This window comes from Culex quinquefasciatus, chromosome 2, assembly GCF_015732765.1.
Source record: "Culex quinquefasciatus strain JHB chromosome 2, VPISU_Cqui_1.0_pri_paternal, whole genome shotgun sequence".
Classification (NCBI taxonomy): domain Eukaryota; kingdom Metazoa; phylum Arthropoda; class Insecta; order Diptera; family Culicidae; genus Culex; species Culex quinquefasciatus.
Genome location: NC_051862.1, coordinates 88,394,192 through 88,419,069, shown reverse-complemented (window position 1 = coordinate 88,419,069; position 24,878 = coordinate 88,394,192). Strand labels below are relative to the sequence as shown.

General features: G+C 38.9%; 1 protein-coding gene across 5 annotated transcripts in view; it reads right to left on the bottom strand.

Annotated features, from left to right (window-relative positions):
* Positions 1 to 22,992, bottom strand: part of LOC6048271 (protein mahjong) — a 32,275-nt gene extending 9,283 nt beyond the window's left edge. For 3 of the 5 annotated variants that reach the window (XM_038251951.1, XM_038251953.1, XM_038251955.1), the window contains exons 1-4: positions 22,566 to 22,992; positions 22,366 to 22,503; positions 7,490 to 9,160; positions 1,307 to 2,867 (exon numbers count right to left, since the gene is read on the bottom strand). In XM_038251951.1, the coding sequence (XP_038107879.1) occupies positions 1,307 to 2,867; positions 7,490 to 9,160; positions 22,366 to 22,484 (3,351 nt within the window). In that variant the 5' untranslated portion in view covers positions 22,485 to 22,503; positions 22,566 to 22,992. The remainder of the gene's footprint in view (positions 1 to 1,306; positions 2,868 to 7,489; positions 9,161 to 22,365; positions 22,504 to 22,565) is intronic. The other 2 variants (XM_038251952.1, XM_038251954.1) reach the window with 1 other exon arrangement.
* Positions 22,993 to 24,878: the final 1,886 nt, after the last annotated feature.

Here is a 24,878-nt window from a genome sequence, read left to right as displayed (position 1 = left end):
TCAATTTTTTTAAGTGTTGGATTTATTAAATAATATATAAGACTAAAAACAATAAAAAATCAGAAATTGAGAATGTTTTTTTGAGAAACGTAAATTTAAAATTTAAATCTCCAAAATTCAAAAAAGGAACATTTAAAAAAGGTTAAGAATAAGTTCATATTCTGTAAATCAAAGTAATTTCAGCATGAAAAATTAAATTGTTTTTAATTTTTTGAAATACATATCAGAATTAGAATTTCAAATTCATAAACGCCAAGATACGAAAAATTTAATTTCTTAAATTGCAAAAATTAGATTCAAACATCTAAAAATACCTTGAAAAAAAATGTTTACTGTAGAATGGAGAAGTTTCTAAAATAAATTAATAAACTTCGAAAATTAAATTGAAAACAAGATTGAAAATTTAAGACACAAAAATTTCAAAATATTCTAAAAATGCAAAAAAAATATCGAAAACTCTACAATTAAAAAAATTAAACTTGCAGATTTAAAAATTGAAAAGTTTTTTGATACGATAATTTTAAAATTCTGAAGTTTTAACTAGACTACAAACTTATCAGTTTTTGCTTTTTGAGAAACTCCGTAATTTAAGAATTTTAAAATTCAATCATTAGAAAAATATGATTTAGTAATTGAATACCGAATTTTAAAATTCCTAATCAACTATTCAAAAACACAGAATCACAAAAATATATTTTATTTATTTTTCTAATCTAATGGTAAAGTGTAGTATTAATAAATTTCAAAATGTTAAATTTTAAAATTGCATTAATTAAAAAAACAGAGATTTTCTAATTTCTAGTATACTTTTCAAACTTTTTGTTGAGATAAAAAATCCATAGCTCCCAGTTTTGGAATGTAGCGAATTTAGATTTTTTTTTTCGAATGATTTTTTTTTGGTCGAAATTTGCACATTTTGAAATTTTGAGAACCAGTGATTACAGACTGATTGTAAACTGAATTTCAAAATTGGAAATAATAGTAATTTCGTTGGTCCAAAAATCAAAAAGTTTGTCAAATTCTAATTATTCTAATTCCAATACTAATAAGCATTATGAAAAAATGTAAACATTTTAAAATTTAAGAATAAGAAAATCTGATAGGTAATTTTATGATTTGGGAATTTTCTGTAATTCTGTAATTCTTTGTAATTTCGGAATACACGGAATACAAGATTCATTAGACCTACGGAAAACCTTACCAATTTTAAGATTTGGAAAATTCATTACAAAATAAGAAAAAATTAAAAACGCGCAAGTTTTTAAATTTAAGCATAAAAAAATAAGCAAACACACACACAACTTACCGTAAAATCGCAACACGTAAAGAAAAACTCCGAATCCTGCGGCCTCAGCACCCTCGACGCCGAAAAGTTCGAATGCACCAGTCTCCGGTCGAACCTCCTCGAACTATACCCGGCGTGCCGCTTGAAGAACCGCGCCGCAAAGTTCTGACTCATCCCCGAAGCCCGGTTCGGCCTCGGATCCGGACACTTGTGCGGCACAAACAGGTCAAACTGCGGACACGTCGACATCGGATGCTTGCAGAGGGCGTGCTGGTTGGTGAGGTACTCGGTAATGATCGTGTCCAGGGTGACGGCGAGGGGTTCCGGACCGGGGGGTTTGGACGAGGTTGAGGCGGGGACGAGGAAGGAGGCCGTGTCGACGGTGGCGGAAATTTGCTTCTGGAGGGACCGACTTGCTGAGGCGGAGCAGGATGAGGCGAAGGGGGTTGTGTTGGTGGCGGATGAGGAACTTGGACCGCCGGCGCTGACGCTTCCCGCGTTGGTCTTCTTGATCAGGCGGATCGGGGTGAAGGGTTCGGTTGGGGTTGGTTCTTGGGGTAGTTCCGTTGAGGGCGCTTCCGTAGATGGTGTTGTTCCTGAGGCGGATTCTATACTGGCCGCGGCTAGGGCCGCTTGTAGGTTTGCTTGGGCCGTGGAGTGATTGAAGGTAGCTTCGGTTGTTTTGCTTCGAATTCGGGATCGCTGGATGATGGAGGCGTTCGGCGATCGGAACGTAAACGGAGAGTGGTGGAGGTTTCTGGCCAGACTGGCGACCTGCTGGTGTTGCTGCTGAATCGGCGTAGGTATCGTAATTCCCGTCTCCTTCACCAATGTCGAAGCCGTCTCGCTCAACCCCCGGGCCACCAAGTGCTGATGGATCAGCTGGTACAGCTGCTGCTCGTTGAACTGAATCTTCGTCTGGGCGACCACATTCGCCTTGTGAATGTCCGCCAGCGAGGTGTCCATCTGGTTGCTAAAGTTTTTCGTCTTCCCCGACACCCGCTCCATCAACTCCAGCGCGTACTTCTGGAACTGAACGTGCTCGGCTCGCTTCTCCTGCAGAATCGGATCCCGCATCAAACTCTGCAGCTGCCCATTAACAAACAGTGGCAACTTCCCGATGATCTGCTGCACCGTCTCCGACCTCGCCAACCCCGCCAACGCCCGACACGCCATCCCCCGGATACAATCCGCGTCCGTAATCGGCGTCTTGACGCACATCAACGACAGCAGCACAATAATCCCGTTGTTCGAACGCACACTCTCCCAAACCTTCTGCAGCAGCTCCTCGGAGTTCTTGTTTGGCATCCGCTTCTTCGCCGAGCCAAACCGCGCCAACGATCCGCTAGGCCTGTGCAGCGGCGCACAAACCGTGTGCACCAGCACTGCCAGCGCAGACTTCTGCACCTCGGCGTCCGCCACAATCTCGCCTTCGGCCGCTCCCAGTACGATGTTGATGCCCGCAGCGGAACCCTCCTCCGGGAACTCGATCCGCTCGCAGAACACGGCGTGCACCCGGGGGATTACGCACGCAATGTTGAGCACGTCCAGCGCCGCCCGTACCGTCTCGCCGCTGCAAGAACTAAGTTGCGATTAGTGGAAAGCATTGAATAAAATTGCGGGGTGGCTACTTTTTTCAATTTATGAACAAAGGATTTTTGTATTATATGGTAAGAACTCTGAAATAATGCTAAACTAAGCCCACCCCTTAGCATGTTAGCTCAGATGGCACGTCGTCGGAAACAAATCATAAATCTACTTGAAAATCGTGAGATCGATTCAGAGGACTAATGAACATCTCAAAGATTCTCCCCATTCAAAATCAATAAATTTGATATGCCGCACGAATAGTTTTGCAAATACGGTTCCGGATTCGGCCACCGGTAATCCGTGTACCCGTAGCATTCGTAGTGACCTAATTTCAACAGAACCTTGTCGAAGATACTTGACAAGACTTGTAAATTAAATATGTGGCCAATTCCACGATGTTCAAAGTGTCGTGTGACACATGTGATTGGTTCTGAAAAGTGTCCTCATGGGAATCGGTATCCAGAACATCCGGGTCGGCCGCACTGGGCAGCGGCTCGGGTTTTTTGGTGACCAAGAAGCATTTTTATCATGTTTGCAGTAATGGTTGATGATTGCAAAAATGTTTAAATCAGTTTAAGTTCTTGAACTTGCGGAACCGATATAAGGAACAACCGCTATCGGTTCTAAATGACCGGAAGTTGATCTTTGTGACTCAAAAGTGGCCAAAGAGCAAAACTGGTTCAAACTTATTGGTTTCCCAATTTTTGCCCAGCGTATTTCGGGAGAAATTGGTCGCATCTACTGAAAGTTGACTGTTTATGGCCTACGCAAAAAAAATTCGAATTTTGGAATTTGATTTTTTTTATTTCAGTATTTTAAAAAATGCATTCTAGGATTTAAAATTTTCTTCGATTTCTTTAATAATTTTAAAAAAAATCTCAATATTCTATAATTTATTATTTTTTTTTAAATTCTGAGTTTTTTTGCCTTCCTCACCTTACTGAGGAAAGGCTATAAAATCACTCGGAAAATGAACTTTTCCAATAGACCTCCTAGACCTACCTTCATTTGTACATATCGACTCAGAATCACCAGCATGTGTACCAAATCAATGTCACCGGAATATGTCATCACAGGCTCAACCGATTTTGGCCGGAATGGTTTTAATCGATCCGTCTTAACGTCCCCTAAGTTGTAATTTAAATTCATGCAGTTTTATCATGTACAGTAGTTGTTCGGTAACTGAGCGTTGTTTAACTGGGCTGCTTTTTAACTGGGCGCTCGATAACTGGGCTGTAGCCCAGTTAAAAAGCAGACAAACGTCAAAATACCAAAACAAACCAAAATGACCGAGGGGTTAATGGATGCAAAAATCGTGTTCAATAAATATACAACGTTTTTCAAACTTTTATTTGATTTCAAGTCACAATTAAAGAAATATGAAAAGTAAGCATTGTAAATAAATTTGAGTAACATTTATTTTTATATTTCATCAAGAAAATATTATGCATTGTGGTCCCGTCGTAATATTTCGTTCAGCCCAGTTAGCGAGCAGCATTCGGTGACTGGGCTACTTTCTCAGCCCAGTTACCGAACAAATACTGTATTTAAAAAGTTATGTTAAAAAACTGTTTCATATTAAATTAAAATTATGGTAAAAAGGTGGTTTTTCATGAAACCCTCACATGTTACATATTTTTAGAAAGCATATGAGAAGACCTTTTAGGTGGAGTAAGAATTTACAAAATCTGACTTACCTATCTTAAATTACAAGCAGTTTAAAAAATGGTCTGAATTCACATAACCTCAACTGGTCGGATCTGATCGCCACGAAAAAGCCGTGTAGAGGGATGCCATTTTCCTCAAAGGCCGTGTCTGTATAATCTTGACAAAAAGTCTGTAGGTAGTCAGTTTTTTTACTCATCACTTATTTTTATTAGGACTTCTTAGGTGCTGCAAACTGCAAAATCACTATAAATGAGAGGAAGACACCAACCACCTGAAGGTGGATTAAGTAACGTTTTTTATTTTGTTTTTTCAATCTTCTTCGCCCAGAGCGAAATCAAGATATTTTACGTTTTCCTTGCCATTTTTTACAGACTTGACCAAATTGGATAAAATTTTGAATTGGATGTAGTAAACATCCTAATAAACACTGTGCAGGAAGAATTAGTTCATTTCACTCAATAGTTTTCGAGAAATGTAAATTTGATGTAAATTTGGTGCAACCATGGGCATAAGACGGTTAATGAACTTTTTAAAATTTAATTGCTTTTATTTTTTGAATTTCTTTAATTTTTTTATTTTCTTGAGTTTTTATTTAATTTTTTGAAATTTCATAATTTTTTTAAAATTTCTGGAATTTCTTGAATTGAGTAATTTTTTAGAATTTCTGTAATTTCTAAAAAATTTAGATATTATGGAATTTCTTAAATTTCTTGTTTTTTTTTACTTTGCATTTGTTGGATTTCATAGATTTCTTGATTATTTTTAATTACTCAAAATTCCCTAACTCAATCTCTGATTAAATTTTAAATTAAATATATGTTTCTGGCATTTTATGAATTTATTGATTTTATTCTAATTTGCTGCTTTTATTTTTTAATTACTTAAAAATCTTGAATTCCTGAAAAATTTTATTCTTTTTTTATTATTTCAGAATTTTTTAGTTTCATGATCTTTTTGTGATTTCCTGAATTTCTTTAAAAAAAATTTCTTCATTTTTTTAATTTCTTGATTTTTTGAAATACTTTTAATTAGGTTTTACGTCGACTCGATTTGGAGGTTAGAAAGGAGTGCACTGTTTACATGGACTTGATTCCAGAAATTAAAAAAAAATATGAAATTTCAAAAAATTTAAAAATAAACTCAAGAAAATAAAAAAAACACAGAAATTCAAAAAAATAAAAGCAATTGAATTTTAAGAAGTTCATTAACCCTCTAACGCCCATGGTTGCACCAGAGCACCATTAATTTTTCGACAATCGACGAAGACCATGTAAACAGTGCACACGAGCTGTCAAATGACGTCACGGTGTAAAACCTAATTGTTTGATTTTCTTAAAAGTATTGATTAGCTTCTAATTCTTCAAATTCTTAAAATTATTTAATCCCTTAAATTTTTTTTATTAATTATTAATTTGATTCTTTAATTTTCTTGAATTTCTTTTATTCTTTGGTATTTTTAGCTACTTGAGTTTCTTGAATTTCTGTATATTCTTTTTTTGTTAAATTTTCCGAATTTCTAGAACTTTATATTTTTTTTATTAGTCATTGTTTTAGGCTTTTTCATAAATTTCTTGATTTTTTAAGTATTCCATAATCTTTACTTTCTAGATATTCTTAAAATTCTCAAAAATAATATTTTTAAATGTTTTTTGAATTTCTTAAATTACTTGACTTCTTAAAATACGTAAAATTCATTAATTTCTTCTTAAAATACGTAAAATTCATTAATTTCTTTAAATTCTTGATTTTTCTTAAATTTCTGTGATTTTTTAGCTTCCGAATTTCTAGAATTTTATAAATTTCTTTCATTTGTCATTATTTTTAGCTTTAACATGATTTTCTGTAACTTCCTAAATATTTTTAATTTCTTATATTTTTAATTTCTTGGAATTTTCAAACATATCGAACTTATTAAATTTTTTAAATTTGTTTAATTTCTTGAATTTCCTGAATTTTTATTGAAAATTTCTTATCTGAACTTGCAGTTTTTTTTATTTTCTGTAATTTTATTAATTTATTAATTCATCAATGGTTAAATTTTCTTGCTTTTTTATTGTTTTTGATTAAAATGCCAAAACTGTTAAAATTATTGAATTTGGATTTCTTTATTTTCTGTAATGCCTTAATTGCTTGATTTTTTTTAATTTCTTTTATTTAATCAAATTTAAAATGGTAAAAATTCTTGAATTCCTTAAATTTTTAGAAGTTTTTGAATTTCTTTTTTTTAATTTCCTAAGTTTTTTAATTTCTTCAGTTTTAAATCTAAAAATTATTTCATTTATTGAATTTAAATATTTTTTTTTATTTATTTCTTGATCTTTAATATTTTTTTTAATTTATTTATTCTTTTTCTATTTCTTGAGTTTAAAAAATAAGGTCCCATTATCATATGAAACACAATAGCCTAAAGGCCCTTTAAAATAATCTAGATTTCTATTTTTTTTAAGAGTATTTTATTTTTTTGTTTTTTTTTTTAATTTTTATTGTTGTGCTGATTTTTAACTTTATAATTTTTTAAATTTGTTGTATTTTCCTGAAAAAATATTTTTCCGGTCCTTTTTTAAATTTTATTTGATTTATTTTTTTATAAAGCTCTTGATTTTTTTTATTTCTTATAATTTACAAAATTTCTTGTTTTTTTTTTAATAATTATTGAAATTTTTTGAATTGTTTGCCATCCATAAACCATGTGCACGCATTTTTTTAGAGTAGTACAAAAAGTCACTTGGGAACCTTTGGTAATACATGTATCCATTTTTATGAAATTCTGGGTCATCCCAAATGTCCTGGAATGCAGACATTAGAAAATTCCGCTGTAATAGTACAAATTTAGGGACAATCAAGTGCCAGTACATTCCATGTTCCGAGTTTTCATGCTAAGCGTCGTTCCTAAAAATTGCAAACCGCAAAACCGAGTAGCCACCCCGCACCCCACCATCAACTCACCGTCCACTGTAGTTCCACTCGTACGCCAGCGCGATGATCCTCAACAGCAAGTTAACCCCGCCCAAGTCCAAAAACTCATCCACCGGTGACCAGCGCGCCTTCATCGGCAACAGCTCCTGCAGCGTCTTGATCTGATCGCTAATCACCTCGGGCGAGTTCTTCACCGACTTGAACACCGGTCCCGCCAACGTCCCCGTGGGGCACTGCTGGCGCGTAACCTGACTGTACTTGTAGTAGAGATGGTTCTCGAAGTACTTTTTGAGCGCGACGCAAACGTGCCGTACGACCTGCCGGGCGGCACACTCTTCGTCGTCGTTCAGGTTGTAATCGTCGTTTGGGAGCAGGATCGGGAGCACGGAGATGACGTTGTAGAGCTTGCGGAGGCCGTCCTGCTTGTCGAACTCGTCCATCATGGTTTTGAACTGGCAGCTGAGCCCGAAGAACATGGTGGCGTGGCAGCGACCCGAGTCGTGGGCACAACCGAGCAGCCAGAGGGCGTACGTTACGAGTTCGGTGATGATTTTCTGCGGCATCAGGCAGATTCGCTCCATGGCGTCTTCGCAGTACGCGAGATAGTAGAACGCGATGGAGACTCCGGTTGCGGCGAGGCTGGGGCGTGGGACTTTGAGGAGGCGTTCGAGGCCGCCGTTGGCGATGAACTCGAGGGAGAACTTTTTGTGGCAGAGCAGGGAGGCCAGGTACTTCAGGGCTTCGAACGCTAGACAGGTGTCTCGGGCTTCGAGGTTTTCAATGTAGCGGAAGATGAGGGCCATCGCGTTGTGCTCGAAGACGTGCGGGAGGAACTCCTGGTACTCGCCCATTGGGGTGAGGTATCGCAGGATCAACATCTGACTTGTGGCGATCGTGGCCGGGAAGATCGGGATCATGTTCCGGTGGGTGGCGCGGTTATCCTGCGTAGTTTGACTGTTTTCGTTCTGGAACAGCGTGTTTAGGTTCGCCGTGGGAGATGCGCCGTTGGACGGCGCTGCCACCGTCGTCTCGCTCGAGCTGGACGGTCCCAAATGCGCGAAAGGTCGCTTCTCTTCCCCCTCCTCGTCCTCCATCGGCGGCGCTTCCTCCTTAATCTCCCCGGAAGACTTTTGCGAAATTAGCGTGGCCTCTCCCTGGAACATCCGATGAAAAGCCGTACTACTCACGCCCTCCCCAGCTTCCGCCAACCTGTCTCGATTCCTGTGCGCCAGCTGGAGCACGTGCAACCGCCGCAGCATGATCGGCAACAGCCGGATGTTCTGCTCCCGGAAGCTAACGGCAATCTCCTGCACCTCCATCGCCGCGCCCAGCAGTCCCGTCGCGTAACTCTGCAACGGTTCCGGACTCGACTCGGCCCACCCGTACAACCGGCTGATCAGGTGGTCAAACTCCGCCTGGAACACCGCCGACGTCTCCAGCCCCGGCATGATGACCAGGATCAACCGACAGGCGGCGATGTTCAGCGGTTGCGAGCACTGCTGGATGTTTTGGCGGGTGAAGAAGTTGTCGCGCAGGTAGTCGTTCACCAGCCGGGTCATAAAGTGGTCCTTCCGGAAGAGGGTTTTCAGCATGCGACCCAGCTCGCTGTTGGGGTCCGTCCGGGAGGGGTGCCGCTCGTCGAACGGGTCCGGATCCTTGCGCATGTACACCTCGGTTTCCTCCTCGAAGATTTCCGCTAACCTGGAAGTTGGGAGAAGAGCGTTTTATTAGCTTTGAGTGATTTCAGTGAACTCATCCGTGATGTATTTTGCAGCTCTGAAAAGGACAGTTTTGTTCAAAATTGTGTTCCGCAGTGCACTAAAGACGTAAAGCGATTTTCTTTTCATTTTTCTGGTGGGGCTGTTGTACTTGAATTTTCACGAATTAATAAGGTATTACATTCTAAGGACATGCCGTTGTGTTCAGACCCAATCTGGCCATTACGGAACCGGCTTCCGGTGGCCGCTTCAAGAATATGCAAAAACTCTAACATTTTTCAAGAAATTTAAAGATATGAGGATCTATGATCTTATCGTGACTCATTTTTCCAGGTCCAAACACCGAAAAGGACCTAATAAAAAGAATATTTGGAATTTTATAATTTGTGAATTTAAAAAAATAATTTTGAATGTCAAATTTAAAATTTTAACATTTATTTATTTTTTTTTTATTTTTGAAAAATCGTTAAACCTGTCAAAATGAACAAAAATTTACCGAATTGCGGTTGTACCATGAACAAGAATGGAGTGTACAGTCCGAACGTCTGATGCGAGATACCGAAAAAACCTTAAAAATGCTGTATCTTTGGCCTCTTTTGACCAAATAAGTTCGTTCACCCCTCAAAAGAACCGGACAAATCTCTATTTTCAGAATCAACAAAGAAATCCAGAATCGGTCACTTGACCACGGAGATATTCCGGAACCTAGTGGGGTAGGTTTTTGTCCGGGTATGCAACCCAATCTACAAATCATGATTATTATCATAAATTCTTCAAAAAAACCATCCCAATTTGCTCCAAGACCTGTTCTGGACATATAAGGCATATTCCTTTGATCCCGGACCATCGGATATGAATTGGCCACCCTTCCGGAACCGACTACACAGGAACGGATGTCGAATTCTACATCAAGTCTAATATGGCTTCCGACATGTCAAACGGCACTAAATTTGGCTCAGGAAATCAAATTTGACATCCTCAGTACGTTGTGGTGCCATTTGGCCACCCTGCCACCAACCCGGAATATCCGTAACATGGTTCCGATGGACCAATTTCGGTAATTTCACGAGCACACTTTCCGACATGTCAAACAACACTGATTTTGGCTCAGGAACTCAAATTTGACATCCTCATTACGATCTGGTGCCATTTGGCCACCCTGCCATCAACCCGGAATATCCGTAACATGGTTCCGGTGGACCAATTTCAGTAATTTCACAAGTACACTTTCCGACATGTCAAACAACACTGATTTTTGCTCAGGAACTCAAATTTGACATACTCATGACGATTTGGTGCCATTTGGCCACTCTGCGACCAAACCGGAATATCCGTAACATGGTTCCGGTGGACCAATTTCGGTAATTTTACGAGCATACTTTCCGACATGTCAAACAACACTGATTTTTGCTCAGGAACTCGAATTTGACATCCTCATTACGATCTGGTGCCATTTGGCCACTCTGCGACCAAACCGGAATATCCGTAACATGATTCCGGTGGACCAATTTCGGTAATTTCACGAGCACACTTTCCGACATGTCAAACAACACTGATTTTTGCTCAGGAACTCAAATTTGACATCCTCATTACGATCTGGTGCCATTTGGCCACCCTGCCACCAACCCGGAATATCCGTAACATGGTTCCGATGGACCATTTGCGGTAATTTCACAAGTGTACCTTCCGATATGTCAAACAACACTGATTTTTGCCCAGAAACTCAAATTTAACATCCTCAGTATGTTCTGATGCCATTAGGCCACCCTGCCATCAACCCGGAATATCCGTAACATGGTTCCGATGGACCAATTTCGGTAATTTTTCAAGTACACTTTCCGACATGTCAAACAACACTGATATTTGCTCAGGAACTCAAATTTGACATCTTCATTACGATCTGGTGCCATTTGGCCACCCTGCCACCAACCCGGAATATCCGTAACATGGTTCCGGTGGACCAATTTCGGTAATTTCACAAGTACACTTTCCGACATGTCAAACAACACTGATTTTTGCTCAGGAACTCAAATTTGACATACTCATGACGATTTGGTGCCATTTGGCCACTCTGCGACCAAACCGGAATATCCGTAACATGGTTCCGGTGGACCAATTTCGGTAATTTTACGAGCATACTTTCCGACATGTCAAACAACACTGATTTTTGCTCAGGAACTCGAATTTGACATCCTCATTACGATCTGGTGCCATTTGGCCACTCTGCGACCAAACCGGAATATCCGTAACATGATTCCGGTGGACCAATTTCGGTAATTTCACGAGCACACTTTCCGACATGTCAAACAACACTGATTTTGGCTCAGGAACTCAAATTTGACATCCTCATTACGATCTGGTGCCATTTGGCCACCCTGCCATCAACCCGGAATATCCGTAACATGGTTCCGGTGGACCAATTTCAGTAATTTCACAAGTACACTTTCCGACATGTCAAACAACACTGATTTTTGCTCAGGAACTCAAATTTGACATACTCATGACGATTTGGTGCCATTTGGCCACTCTGCGACCAAACCGGAATATCCGTAACATGGTTCCGGTGGACCAATTTCGGTAATTTTACGAGCATACTTTCCGACATGTCAAACAACACTGATATTTGCTCAGGAACTCGAATTTGACATCCTCATTACGATCTGGTGCCATTTGGCCACTCTGCGACCAAACCGGAATATCCGTAACATGATTCCGGTGGACCAATTTCGGTAATTTCACGAGCACACTTTCCGACATGTCAAACAACACTGATTTTGGCTCAGGAACTCAAATTTGACATCCTCATTACGATCTGGTGCCATTTGGCCACCCTGCCATCAACCGGAATATCCGTAACATGGTTCCGGTGGACCAATTTCAGTAATTTCACAAGTACACTTTCCGACATGTCAAACAACACTGATTTTTGCTCAGGAACTCAAATTTGACATACTCATGACGATTTGGTGCCATTTGGCCACTCTGCGACCAAACCGGAATATCCGTAACATGGTTCCGGTGGACCAATTTCGGTAATTTTACGAGCATACTTTCCGACATGTCAAACAACACTGATTTTTGCTCAGGAACTCGAATTTGACATCCTCATTACGATCTGGTGCCATTTGGCCTCTGCGACCAAACCGGAATATCCGTAACATGATTCCGGTGGACCAATTTCGGTAATTTCACGAGCACACTTTCCGACATGTCAAACAACACTGATTTTTGCTCAGGAACTCAAATTTGACATCCTCATTACGATCTGGTGCCATTTGGCCACCCTGCCACCAACCCGGAATATCCGTAACATGGTTCCGATGGACCATTTGCGGTAATTTCAAAGTGTACCTTCCGATATGTCAAACAACACTGATTTTTGCCCAGAAACTCAAATTTAACATCCTCAGTATGTTCTGATGCCATTAGGCCACCCTGCCATCAACCCGGAATATCCGTAACATGGTTCCGATGGACCAATTTCGGTAATTTTTCAAGTACACTTTCCGACATGTCAAACAACACTGAATTTGGCTCAGGAACTCAAATTTGACATCCTCAGTACGTTCTGGTGCCATTTGGCCACCCTGCCACCAACCCGGATTGTCCGTAACAAGGTTCTAATGGACCAATTTACGGATACTTTCCGATTTGTCAATTACCGAAATTGGTCCACCGGAACCATTTTTTCCGGATATTCCGGGTTGATGGCAGGGTGGCCAAATGGCACCAGATCGTAATGTGGATGTCAAATTTGAGTTCCTGAGCAAAAAACAGTGTTGTTTGACATATCGGAAAGTACCCTTGTGAAATTACCGAAATTGGTCCATCGGAACCATGTTACGGATATTCCGGGTTGGTGACAGGGTAGCCAAATGGCACCAGATCGTAATGAGGATGTCAAATTTGAGTTCCTGAGCAAAAATCAGTGTTGTTTGACATGTCGGAAAGTGTGCTCGTGAAATTACCGAAATTGGTCCACCGGAATCATGTTACGGATATTCCGGGTTGGTGGCAGGGTGGCCAAATGGCACCAGATCGTCATGAGGATGTCAAATTCGAGTTCCTGAGCAAAAATCAGTGTTGTTTGACATGTCGGAAAGTGTGCTCGTGAAATTACCGAAATTGGTCCACCGGAACCATGTTACGGATATTCCGGTTTGGTGGCAGAGTGGCCAAATGGCACTAAATCGTAATGAGGATGTCAAATTTGAGTTTCTGAGCAAAAATCAGTGTTGTTTGGCATGTCGGAAAGTGTGCTCGTGAAATTACCGAAATTGGTCCACCGGAACCATGTTACGGATATTCCGGTTTGGTGGCAGAGTGGCCAAATGGCACTAAATCGTAATGAGGATGTCAAATTTGAGTTTCTGAGCAAAAATCAGTGTTGTTTGGCATGTCGGAAAGTGTGCTCGTGAAATTACCGAAATTGGTCCACCGGAACCATGTTACGGATATTCCGGGTTGATGGCAGGGTGGCCAAATGGCACCAGATCGTAATGAGGATGTCAAATTTGAGTTCTTGAGCAAAAATCAGTGCCGTTTGACAAGTCGGAAAGTGTGCTCGTGAAATTACCGAAATTGGTCCATCAGAACCATGTTACGGATATTCCGGGTTGGTGGCAGGGTGGCCAAATGGCACCAGATCGTAATGAGGATGTCAAATTTGAGTTCCTGAGCCAAAATCAGTGTTGTTTGACATGTCGGAAAGTGTGCTCGTGAAATTACCGAAATTGGTCCACCGGAATCATGTTACGGATATTCCGGGTTGGTGGCAGGGTGGCCAAATGGCACCAGATCGTAATAAGGATGTCAAATTTGAGTTCTTGAGCAAAAATCAGTGCCGTTTGACAAGTCGGAAAGTGTGCTCGTGAAATTACCGAAATTGGTCCACCGGAATCATGTTACGGATATTCCGGGTTGGTGGCAGGGTGGCCAAATGGCACCAGATCGTAATGAGGATGTCAAATTCGAGTTCCTGAGCAAAAATCAGTGTTGTTTGACATGTCGGAAAGTGTGCTCGTGAAATTACCGAAATTGGTCCACCGGAATCATGTTACGGATATTCCGGGTTGGTGGCAGGGTGGCCAAATGGCACCAGATCGTAATGAGGATGTCAAATTCGAGTTCCTGAGCAAAAATCAGTGTTGTTTGACATGTCGGAAAGTGTGCTCGTGAAATTACCGAAATTGGTCCACCGGAATCATGTTACGGATATTCCGGGTTGGTGGCAGGGTGGCCAAATGGCACCAGATCGTAATAAGGATGTCAAATTTGAGTTCTTGAGCAAAAATCAGTGCCGTTTGACAAGTCGGAAAGTGTGCTCGTGAAATTACCGAAATTGGTCCACCGGAACCATGTTACGGATATTCCGGGTTGGTGGCAGGGTGGCCAAATGGCACCAGATCGTAATGAGGATGTCAAATTTGAGTTCCTGAGCCAAAATCAGTGTTGTTTGACATGTCGGAAAGTGTGCTCGTGAAATTACCGAAATTGGTCCACCGGAATCATGTTACGGATATTCCGGGTTGGTGGCAGGGTGGCCAAATGGCACCAGATCGTAATGAGGATGTCAAATTCGAGTTCCTGAGCCAAAATCAGTGTTGTTTGACATGTCGGAAAGTGTGCTCGTGAAATTACCGAAATTGGTCCACCGGAACCATGTTACGGATATTCCGGTTTGGTGGCAGAGTGGCCAAATGGCACCAAATCGTCATGAGGATGTCAAATTTGAGTTCCTGAGCAAAAATCAGTGTTGTTTGACATGTCGGAAAGTGTACTTGTGAAATTACCGAAATTGGTCCACCGGAACCATGTTACGGATATTCCGGGTTGATGGCAGGCTGGCCAAATGGCACCAGATCGTAATGAGGATGTCAAATTTGAGTTCCTGAGCAAAATTCAGTGTTGTTTGACATGTCGGAAAGTGTGCTCGTGAAATTACCGAAATTGGTCCATCGGAACCATGTTACGGATATTCCGGGTTGGTGGAAGGGTAGCCAAATGGCACCAGAACGTACTGAGGATGTCAAATTTGATTTCCTGAGCCAAATTTAGTGCCGTTTGACATGTCGGAAGCCATATTAGACTTGATGTAGAATTCGACATCCGTTCCTGTGTAGTCGGTTCCGGAAGGGTGGCCAATTCATATCCGATGGTCCGGGATCAAAGGAATATGCCTTATATGTCCAGAACAGGTCTTGGAGCAAATTGGGATGGTTTTTTTGAAGAATTTATGATAATAATCATGATTTGTAGATTGGGTTGCATACCCGGACAAAAACCTACCCCACTAGGTTCCGGAATATCTCCGTGGCCAAGTGACCGATTCCGGATTTCTTTGTAGATTCTGAAAAAAGAGATTTGTCCGGTTCTTTTGAAGGGTGAACGAACTTATTTGGTCAAAAGATGCCAAAGATACAGCATTTTTAATGTTTTTTTCGGTATCTCGCATCAGACGTTCGGACTGTAAGGGTTAAAAACCAAATTAAAATTAATGGTACGTTCGTTTGAGGGCTAGTTCCAAACCGAGTGCCGCACTCAGAGCTGTCAAAGTGTTTGTTTGAACTCTGGAATAATTATTATTATTATTATTTTTATATATATATTTTTTTTTTTTGGGAGGGTGGTCTAGCCGCACATCGTTGATGTTGAAACCTCTAAACTGGGCCCTCGTCCTGTCACGTCCGTCAGTAGTCTTGTCGTACATTACAACTAGAATCAGATCTGCCAATGAATAAGTACACTTCGACCAAATAAACACTGACGCTGTATGGATCTGACCCTAGAATAAATGCACAGTTGTGTGTTATTCATAAGTCCAACTTATTCAATTATTCATATAAGTCCAAATATTCATTTGCTAACTACTTTGGATTAAAAATCTAAACTTTAATCTAAAATCCTCTAAACTTGATGTTCAAAACTAAACATTCCTTTAACTGTTGTAGTACTACTTCTATCAAAAACAATAAAAATTTATGAACTGATATACAAATAGGATAGAAATCGCGATTCGAAAAAGAAATGACCATTTACGTCAAAAGATCCGTAGTTCCTCGATTCGCAACAATGGTCGATACAACCATAATCCGAAAACCGTTAGTTCAACAGATCAACGAATTTTGTCCGATATCATTACATTATTGATTGATCGAGACTCTATGGACAATTTGACATAAAAGAATGCCTAGTATTCTATATCAATCAAAGTTTATTGACAACATTACTCTTACTTGAAAATTGCAACTAACTTTAACTTTAAATAGATTTTGAAAGAATACAGATTTATATGAATGCTAATGCTAAGCAACAAATCAATTGTACTATCCTGAAGTCCCGACCTAAATCCCACATTGTGATAGTGAAAAAGTCACTGAAGCAGCGGTGTCTTGTGCAATTGTGATATTTTCACTATCGGAGAACTACCTAGTTCACGAAGACAGCTTATCGGTCAACGCTTAAGCCCTGGGGCTGCGGCAAAGCGAGTTCTCGTAGCATGAAGTGGTGTCCATAGTGCTTATAAGAAAGAATTTATACCCAAATTTTAACTAATGCACTAGGATCAAATCATGCCCCTTGACTTGACAAGGCCCAGGGTGTTTGAACTCTGGAATAATAATTTAAAAATAAAGAATTTAAAAATTAAGAATTGTAGAATTTTCAAATTTTTAAATTAGAATTGCCGAATTTAAAAATTTCCGAATTTCGTAGCATTATATTTGAAATTCTAGAGCAGCATTTTAGAATTAAACAAATTTAAAATTTCAGAATTTTGGAATTTTAAAACTTAAGAGCGAGTTTTTCACCAATGTGTAACAGGTCGTATCGAGGTGCTCCAATTTGGATGAAACTTTCAGCGTTTGTTTGTCTATACATGAGATGAACTCATGCCAAATATGAGCCCTCTACGACAAAGGGAAGTGGGGCTTCGAAGTTTGAGGTCCAAAAAACCTAAAAAATCATAAAATTGCTCGCATTTCCATAAAACTTCATCAATTCCAACTTTCGTAGATGCATTTGAAAGGTCTTTTGAAGCACTTCAAAATGGGCCATAGACATCCAGGATCGGTTTGACTTTTTCTCATAGCTTTTGCAAATGACTGTTAAAAATTGTTTTTTTTAAACCTTAATATTTTTTTTTGCAACAGCCTCCAACACCCATACTTCCATAGGTCAAAAGATATGTAATTATATGGACTATACTGCCGTTCTACGCATAATTGTCCCATGTCAGTTTTGGACGATTTTGACTTTATAACATTTTTAAGTTTAGTCTGATGTGTACTTTAAGAAAAACACATAAAATCTGGTACTTTGTTCGGAAATTCATCAAAAACAACACCAAGTCTGTTTGTCCCATCGTTGAACTTCTACGCATAATTGTCCCACCAAGAATTTTCTTACACGGAATCATTAGTTTTACTAAGCATTATGTCTTGTTTACCTGTTGTATAGCAAGAGAATCACAAATAAGGGCGATAAACTGCTAACTGGGGCGATTAGGGACACATAGGGCGAATAGGAACCCACGGGACAATTATGCGTAGAAACACAGAAATCGGTCGAAAAATTTCAATCGTGTTTTTCTCATTTGCACTTTTTTGAACATGGGACAATTATGCGTAGAACGGCAGTATAAGACTACGGTAATAACTTTTTGGCCAATCGCAGTTTTTCTCATAGTTTTTCGATTTTTCTACAAAAAACATTTTACAACGCTAGTTTTTGACGTGTAGGCCTACATAGCTGCACTTTTTGGTCTCAATTTTGTCATATTTGGAATCCTCCGAAAATTTTACGTTTGTTAGAAGTATTAGAGATGTAAATTTGATTTGAATAAGGGGCGGTACGACATTGCACTTACGGCCTTTCATTACAAGTAAGCCGTAAGAGCAATGTCGTACCGCCCCTTTCAAATGTTGCTCCAGATTTACTCTGTGATCAATGCGTCAAATGCTGTATCAAGTAGGCGAAAACCTGTTTACCCCTAACCCAAGAAATTATTAAAAAATATTTTAATTCATTCTAAATGGCAATTTTTCCAATCAAATTTACAACTCCAATACTGCCGTTCTACGCATAATTGTCCCATGTTCAAAAAAGTGCAACTGAAAAAAAACGCGATTGAAATTTTTCGACCGATTTCTGTGTTTCTACGCATAATTGTCCCATGGGTTCCTATTCGCCCTATGTGTCCCTAATCGCCCCAGTTAGCAGTTTATCACCCTTATTTGTGATCCTCTTGCTATACAACAGGTAAACAAGGCATAATGCTTCGTTAAACTAATGATTCTATGTGAGAAAATACTTGATGGGACGATTATGCGTAGAACGGCAGAATACTTCTAACAAACGTGAAATTTTAGGAGGATTCCAAATATGACAAAATTGAGACCAAAAAGTTCAGAAGGCCTACAGGTCAAAAACTAGCGTTGTAAAATTTCTGGGAAATTCTCGTATGCTTGGCAGGTTAAGCACTCGCTCCTAACTCCATCAAATTTGCTGATTTTCAGAATTTAAACAACTAATTTTGCAAAACTTTTGATAGAAACTTGCTTGCTCAATTCTTATTGAGCTATCGCTCGATTTCAGTTGAAAACGCTTTTAATTAGCTTTAATTGAATGTCAAAGTTTTGACCTGCCAACATTGGAGGCACGCTGAAATCGGATGCTGTTCCCCTATTTTGAAGTTTTGAAATTAAAAAAAAAAACATTTATATTTTTCATATTTAAAATTTTAAAATTTCAGAATTGCTAGATCTTAGAATTTTAAAGATTTATAATTTTGTATACTTAAGATATTAAGAAGTTTTAGAATTTTAAAACTAGGGGAACAGCATCTAATTCCATTGTGCCTCTAATGTTGGCATAACAGCTCTTTGACGTTCAATTACAGCTCATAAAAAGCGTTTTCAACAGAAATCGAGTGATAAAAATAGGAAGTGAACAAGCAAGTTTCTAAAATAGTGAAAATCAGCAAATTGGATGGAATTAGGAGCGAGTGCTTAACCTGCCAAACATACGAGAATTTCTCCTACAGATTAAAAAATAAAATATTTAAAAAAAATCTGAAGATTTTAAAATTCTGAAATTATAAAATTTAGGATTATTTTTTAATAAATTCACAAGTTTTAAAGTTATTTTTTTTATAATTATGTTTTTAAAGTCTGTATTTATTGTAAAATTCTTACATTCTAAAATTCTTATATCCTAAATTCTTAAATTTAGAATTTAAGAAATTTAAAAGTAAGTTATAAGTTTGGAACCATAAAATTTTAGAGTTTAAGAATTTTTGAATTTAAAAATCTTAAAATTTCTGAATCTTTAAATTTTAGAATTGAATTTCATAGTTTAAGATTTTAGATATTTTATAAATTAGAAAATTGAATATCTAAACTTTTTGAAAAATTATATCCTATTTTTTGTAATCTTAGAATTTCAGAATTTAAAAATTTTGGCCTTCTAGAAAATATTTTTTTTTAGAATATTAAAATTTTTATGATTTTTAAAATCTAAGAATTTTAAAATAAAAAAAATATTTTAAAATTCAAAAATTTAAAAAAAAATTTAAAATTCTTGAATTTTATCTAAAAAAAATTAAATCTAGGGTTCAAAAATTCTACTTAGAAGACCTCACAACACTAAAAAATCTAAAATTATTCTTAATTCCGTAGTTTCTAAGAATCAAAAATTTTAAAATTCAGAAATTTTATTTGAAATTTTTAAAATCCTGTAGTTTTAAAATTAAAAAATTATAAGCTTCTGAAAATCTTAAGTTCTAAAACTCTAACATTCCAAACGTTTAAGTTTATATATAATTCCTTATTAAGTTTTTTTAGAGTGGATTTTTTAAAAGTAAAATTCAAGAATTTTTAAATATTTTTTTTTATTTTGGAATTTTAAAATACGTATTTAAAATTTTCATTTCATTTCATTTTACGGAGCAAGGTGGGGGACGCGGCCTCAAGTCAGTCCAAGTCCGGTTTCTTGTGGAAAAAAGGGTAGTGGCCGAACTAGTATTGCATACCAAATGAACACCACCGGAAGATATAGGGGATCGGGAGGGGGGAGGTGAAAGAAAATTAGTGTTGATGTGAGTAGTAAGAACTTGGATGATTTGAGAAGTTACGGTAATCTAAGTTTAACACTGAATAAAGAAAATCTGAAATAGTGATTCAAAGTAAGAAGGCCCGGAATAAATTAAATTATTAGTTAATTAAATAAGAAAATGTAACTAATCGGAGATCTATACAAAAGAAACCTATGATGTATTCTAAATTTAAAGGAAATAAAAAATACTACAGAAAAAAAGATGAAAACTAACTGCCGACCTGTCACGTCCGTCAATAGTCTTGTCGTACATTACAACTAGAAACAGATCTGCCAATGAAATGTTACACTTCGTTCAAATCAACTAATCATTTCAGTCCAATTATTCATCGACGGAAAACTATCTAACTTTAATCAACAACCTAAACTAAACTGTCTGAAAGTAAATTTAATCTCAAATCCCCGAATGTTTTATTATAACGCCAAATAAGGTAAAGGATCTTGTTTTTAAACCAGTCTTGCCGCTTCCAAAACCAATAAACATAAATGAACAGTTCATAAGTTGAACACTAGTAATTAAGACGACTATTTCATGCCATTCATTTCATTAGGGCATAGAGCTTTGCAAACAAGAGTGCATCTCTATTATACCTTATGTAAACTGTCATTTGAGTGAAGGAGACACACTCCTGTTCACAAAACCCATGCGCCCTTTTGAAATGTTAGGCTCCATTTGATCGTCAAGGCTCCAGTAGACCCTCGATTCGCAACAATGGTCGATACAACCATAATCCGAAAACCGTTAGTTCAACAGATTAACGAATTTTGTCCGATATCATCGCACTATTGATTGACCGAGACTCTATGGAAATTTTGACATATCAAAATGCTACGTAATAATATTTTTTTAAATAAATTTCAAAATCTATTCTATCCTACAATGCCTAGAAGAGGCCTCTGTTTCTGTTGTGAGTAAGCGCTGGTTTCAGAGTTCATTTTTCAATTTAAAAGGGGTGGGAGACGACTAATTTGCTTCATGAACTCCTACTCGGCCTTGGGACCACCTCTTAAGACACTGATGGCTCCTAGCTAGGAATTAAACCTAGACACAGCGTCGAGGCCCGCTTCGCATGGCAAAAATGTTGGCTGGGGGGAAGTGATATTATCACGAAATTTTATTTTAAAGCCAACATTGCTAACGGCGTCGAGGTCCTTACTCATGCCCAAGGAAAATACGTATTTAAAATTTTGTAGTTTTAAATTTTTAAAAATCCAGGCTTCTAAAAATCTTAAAAATTTAAATATTCTAGAGTCTCAATTTTTTTTTTAATCTAAATTTTTTAGATTATTCTGAAATTTTAAGATCACAAAAAATAGAATATAATTTTTCAATTCTTCAAATTGAAGAATTTTATAAATGGAATTAGAAAATAAAATAAATTGCAGATAATTTTAAAAAAATACATTCAATTTTTCTATTTCCGAATTTTTAAATTTAAAACTTTCAAAATTATGGAATTCCAGATTTTTTAAATTTTACAGTTTAAGTGTTTTAGAATTTTAAAATGTTAAAGTTTAAATTATAAAATAATGTTTTCTTTTTTTTTAGAATATTTATTAGAATTTTGGAATCATTTTTTTTTTAATTTGAAGAAAACCGGAATTTAAAAATGATTGAATTTTATAATTCTAAATTATTAGAATAGATGATTTTTTAAATTTCAAAATTAATTTGTTATATATCCAAAGATAGTGATATTAGTAATCGTAATAGTTATTTTATTTGGCAATGATATCTTGTTAGTTAGACTTTTTATCAGGGCAAGGATGTATCGGAATTTAAAAAAAATAAATGTAATTTTTTGCGTTACAACAGATTGCTCCTTATTGTTATTTCCTTCGTAGAAGTGGAGAAGCCCTATTCTAGAGTCGTTCCAAGAGGTAATCTTTACCTTGAAAGTCTTCTTCGCCAAATCTAATCAAAACGAGGAAATCACAAATTTCGAGCAACGTGTGACGTTCGCGTGCGCGTTTGTTCTTGTTTTATCATGTCCGTGCAAGCAAACGCAAATGGAAACGAAAAGTTTTCCCAAAAAAGGCTAATAATATGATGCTCAATTTCACCACTTCACTTACCGCGTCACAACCGGTTCCGGATCATAGCCGGGTACGCTGTGCCGCTCTTCCCACACCTGGAAGATTTTGGCCAAGTCGCGTCCTCGGAGCACTTCCGCCTGGTCCAGCGGGGAAGCCATCCTGAGTGTGGTGTATGTCCTACAATCAAAACAAACCACGTTAAATAATTTTTCTTAGCAATCCGTACAACTTTCACGAACCTTTCACTTCTTGCACTGCCAGCTGCTACCAGTAGATCAACAAAATCTACGCACTTTTACGCATAACAAAACGTCCAAAACCTCCGGACGAAAGTGACACCTCTTCTCCCGCGAGAGAGCGAGTCCTTAACCTCAACTTCTAGCAACTCTTCGTGTTCTTCTTCGGAACACCCCGCCGAAAAAGAAGAAAAGTTGCGACGAACTTTGCACGCACTTTTCCCCCACAACCGACGACCGTCCAAACTCACAAACGCCCGTAATCGATGCCCGACCCGCGGAAGTAGCGCCGGAACGATGGACCGGATCGCGAACGGATTGTTTTCGGGGACTTTTTTGCGTTTTAAATCTGCGAAACGCGAGCAACACGCACACGCGATGGAAAATGATTAGGAGCCTGCTTTCACCTCGCGCGACCAGTTTTGACAGGAGCTGTCATCCGCGAAGCGAGAGAACGTTTTCCAGAATGAACCCCTTCGTCGATTATTTGCTTGCACCGCTTGCATGCGTGCGGATGAACATTTTTGCGGTGTAGCGGAAGTGTTGCCAGTTTGATCGGTTCTGAAGTTTTGAAAAACCAAGTTCTGCATGATTTACACGGGGTTGGGCACAAGGTTGATCCGTAGCGCATTGGATCAACTACCGTAAATATTGGTAAATATTGGTAAATACAGGTAAATATGGTTGATCTGAATACATGCACGACAACTGGAACGAAATTTTGTTCAGTGTGGATAATGACAGAAATGAAATGTCACTTTTTGGTTTGCTTCATTTACAAACTGTCACTGTTCCACATTTATTTTTCTGGCTCGAGGAAAATTTCCGGTGCTCTTCGAAGGTTGGACCAGAATCGACAGCACCTGAGGCAAGAATCAAACGCAGTTAGTGTCGTAATTGATACAACCGCCGAATACGTCAAGGATTTTGGTGCCACCGAATCGAGTCTAAACTCCCGCGGCCTCGCCTAGTGTCAGCACGGCTTTCACGTTTGCCGGGAAACGACCGCAGCGGGCGAATGAATTTCAGTTACAAGAGTTCAGTGGAGCGTCACAGGAACAACAGAAAACCTAAAGGCTGTAACGGGTGGGGTTGTCTAGAGGTTATGCCAAGAACCAAGTCCACTTATATGCGCCAGGCCGATGACGGTCACCAGTTAATGTTCCGGGAAATCTTTTACCATCTCGGTTCATACCACGTGTCGGTTGCTGACGGTGACTCGGTGGCACCCTTACCTTTTCCACCTGCCCTGAGTTGAGCAGCCGGGTCGGGCTTTAATGAATTTAGATCTTGCCGGTCCGCGGCCGTCATCGGCCTGGCTCTTATAAGTGGACTTGGTTCTTGGCAAAACCTCTAGACAATCCCCGCCCGTTATATATGGTGCCCAACGCGGCTTCCGTTTTGGGCCCGATCAAGGGTGGTTATGTATACAACAATAAACTGTAGGAGAAATCCGTCCAATTTGTAGTTACCATTGCAACATTACCGCAACTTCCCGTTGTTTTGAGCAAAAGGAGATTCTGCTACGACGGATCTCGGTTGAATGTTTGTATCAAAAAATATAAATTTAACAACCTAAATGTATACCCTTTTTTCAAGGATTTCAACAAGCTTCCTGCGCTGGCCACCGTGAACCGTATACACATTTCAAAACGCATGACCCCGTCAAAACTCACTAGTGCCGTTTGCGGTGGAACCGTACCTAACGTTTAACGCGCAGCCGCAGGAGGGTGGAGGCAGAGGGGGGTTTTATTTTATGTATTTCATTAAAAATAACAATAAAAAAACAAAAAAAAAACTTAAAATACAAACATTAAAAGCCGCGTGACACGTCCTGGTAAAGCTGACGAAGATCGCGTTCCGGTCGGTCGTGTTGCACGTGTGGCACCGGTAAAAGTCGTACATCGGAAAGGACGTGTGCGAACTGATCTTGTACAGAAATTACCTCCCGGATACAGCCTTTTCCACCTCGTCCTGTAAAATCGAAACAAATGATGAGTTGGGTTTCTTTGATCGGTTTTGCACTGAACTTACTTGGTTGTTGCCACGGGTGATCGGCTGGACACCACTGGCCAGACACAGGCCACCGAATTTGTTGTTAAAGATCTGGTTGAACTCTATCATAGCGGTTGCATTGTTAGTAATCTCGACGCCGGTAGCCAATCCGTCAAGCTCTGGGTTGAAATCACATTCCAAGATGCAGATACCGCCGTCCCGACCGCAAAAGACCTTGTTTCCGTCACGTTTCGCATTGCGTTCGATTACCTAGTCTTGATCAACATGCAGGCCATAGCATTGTCAAAGATCTCGTTCTGT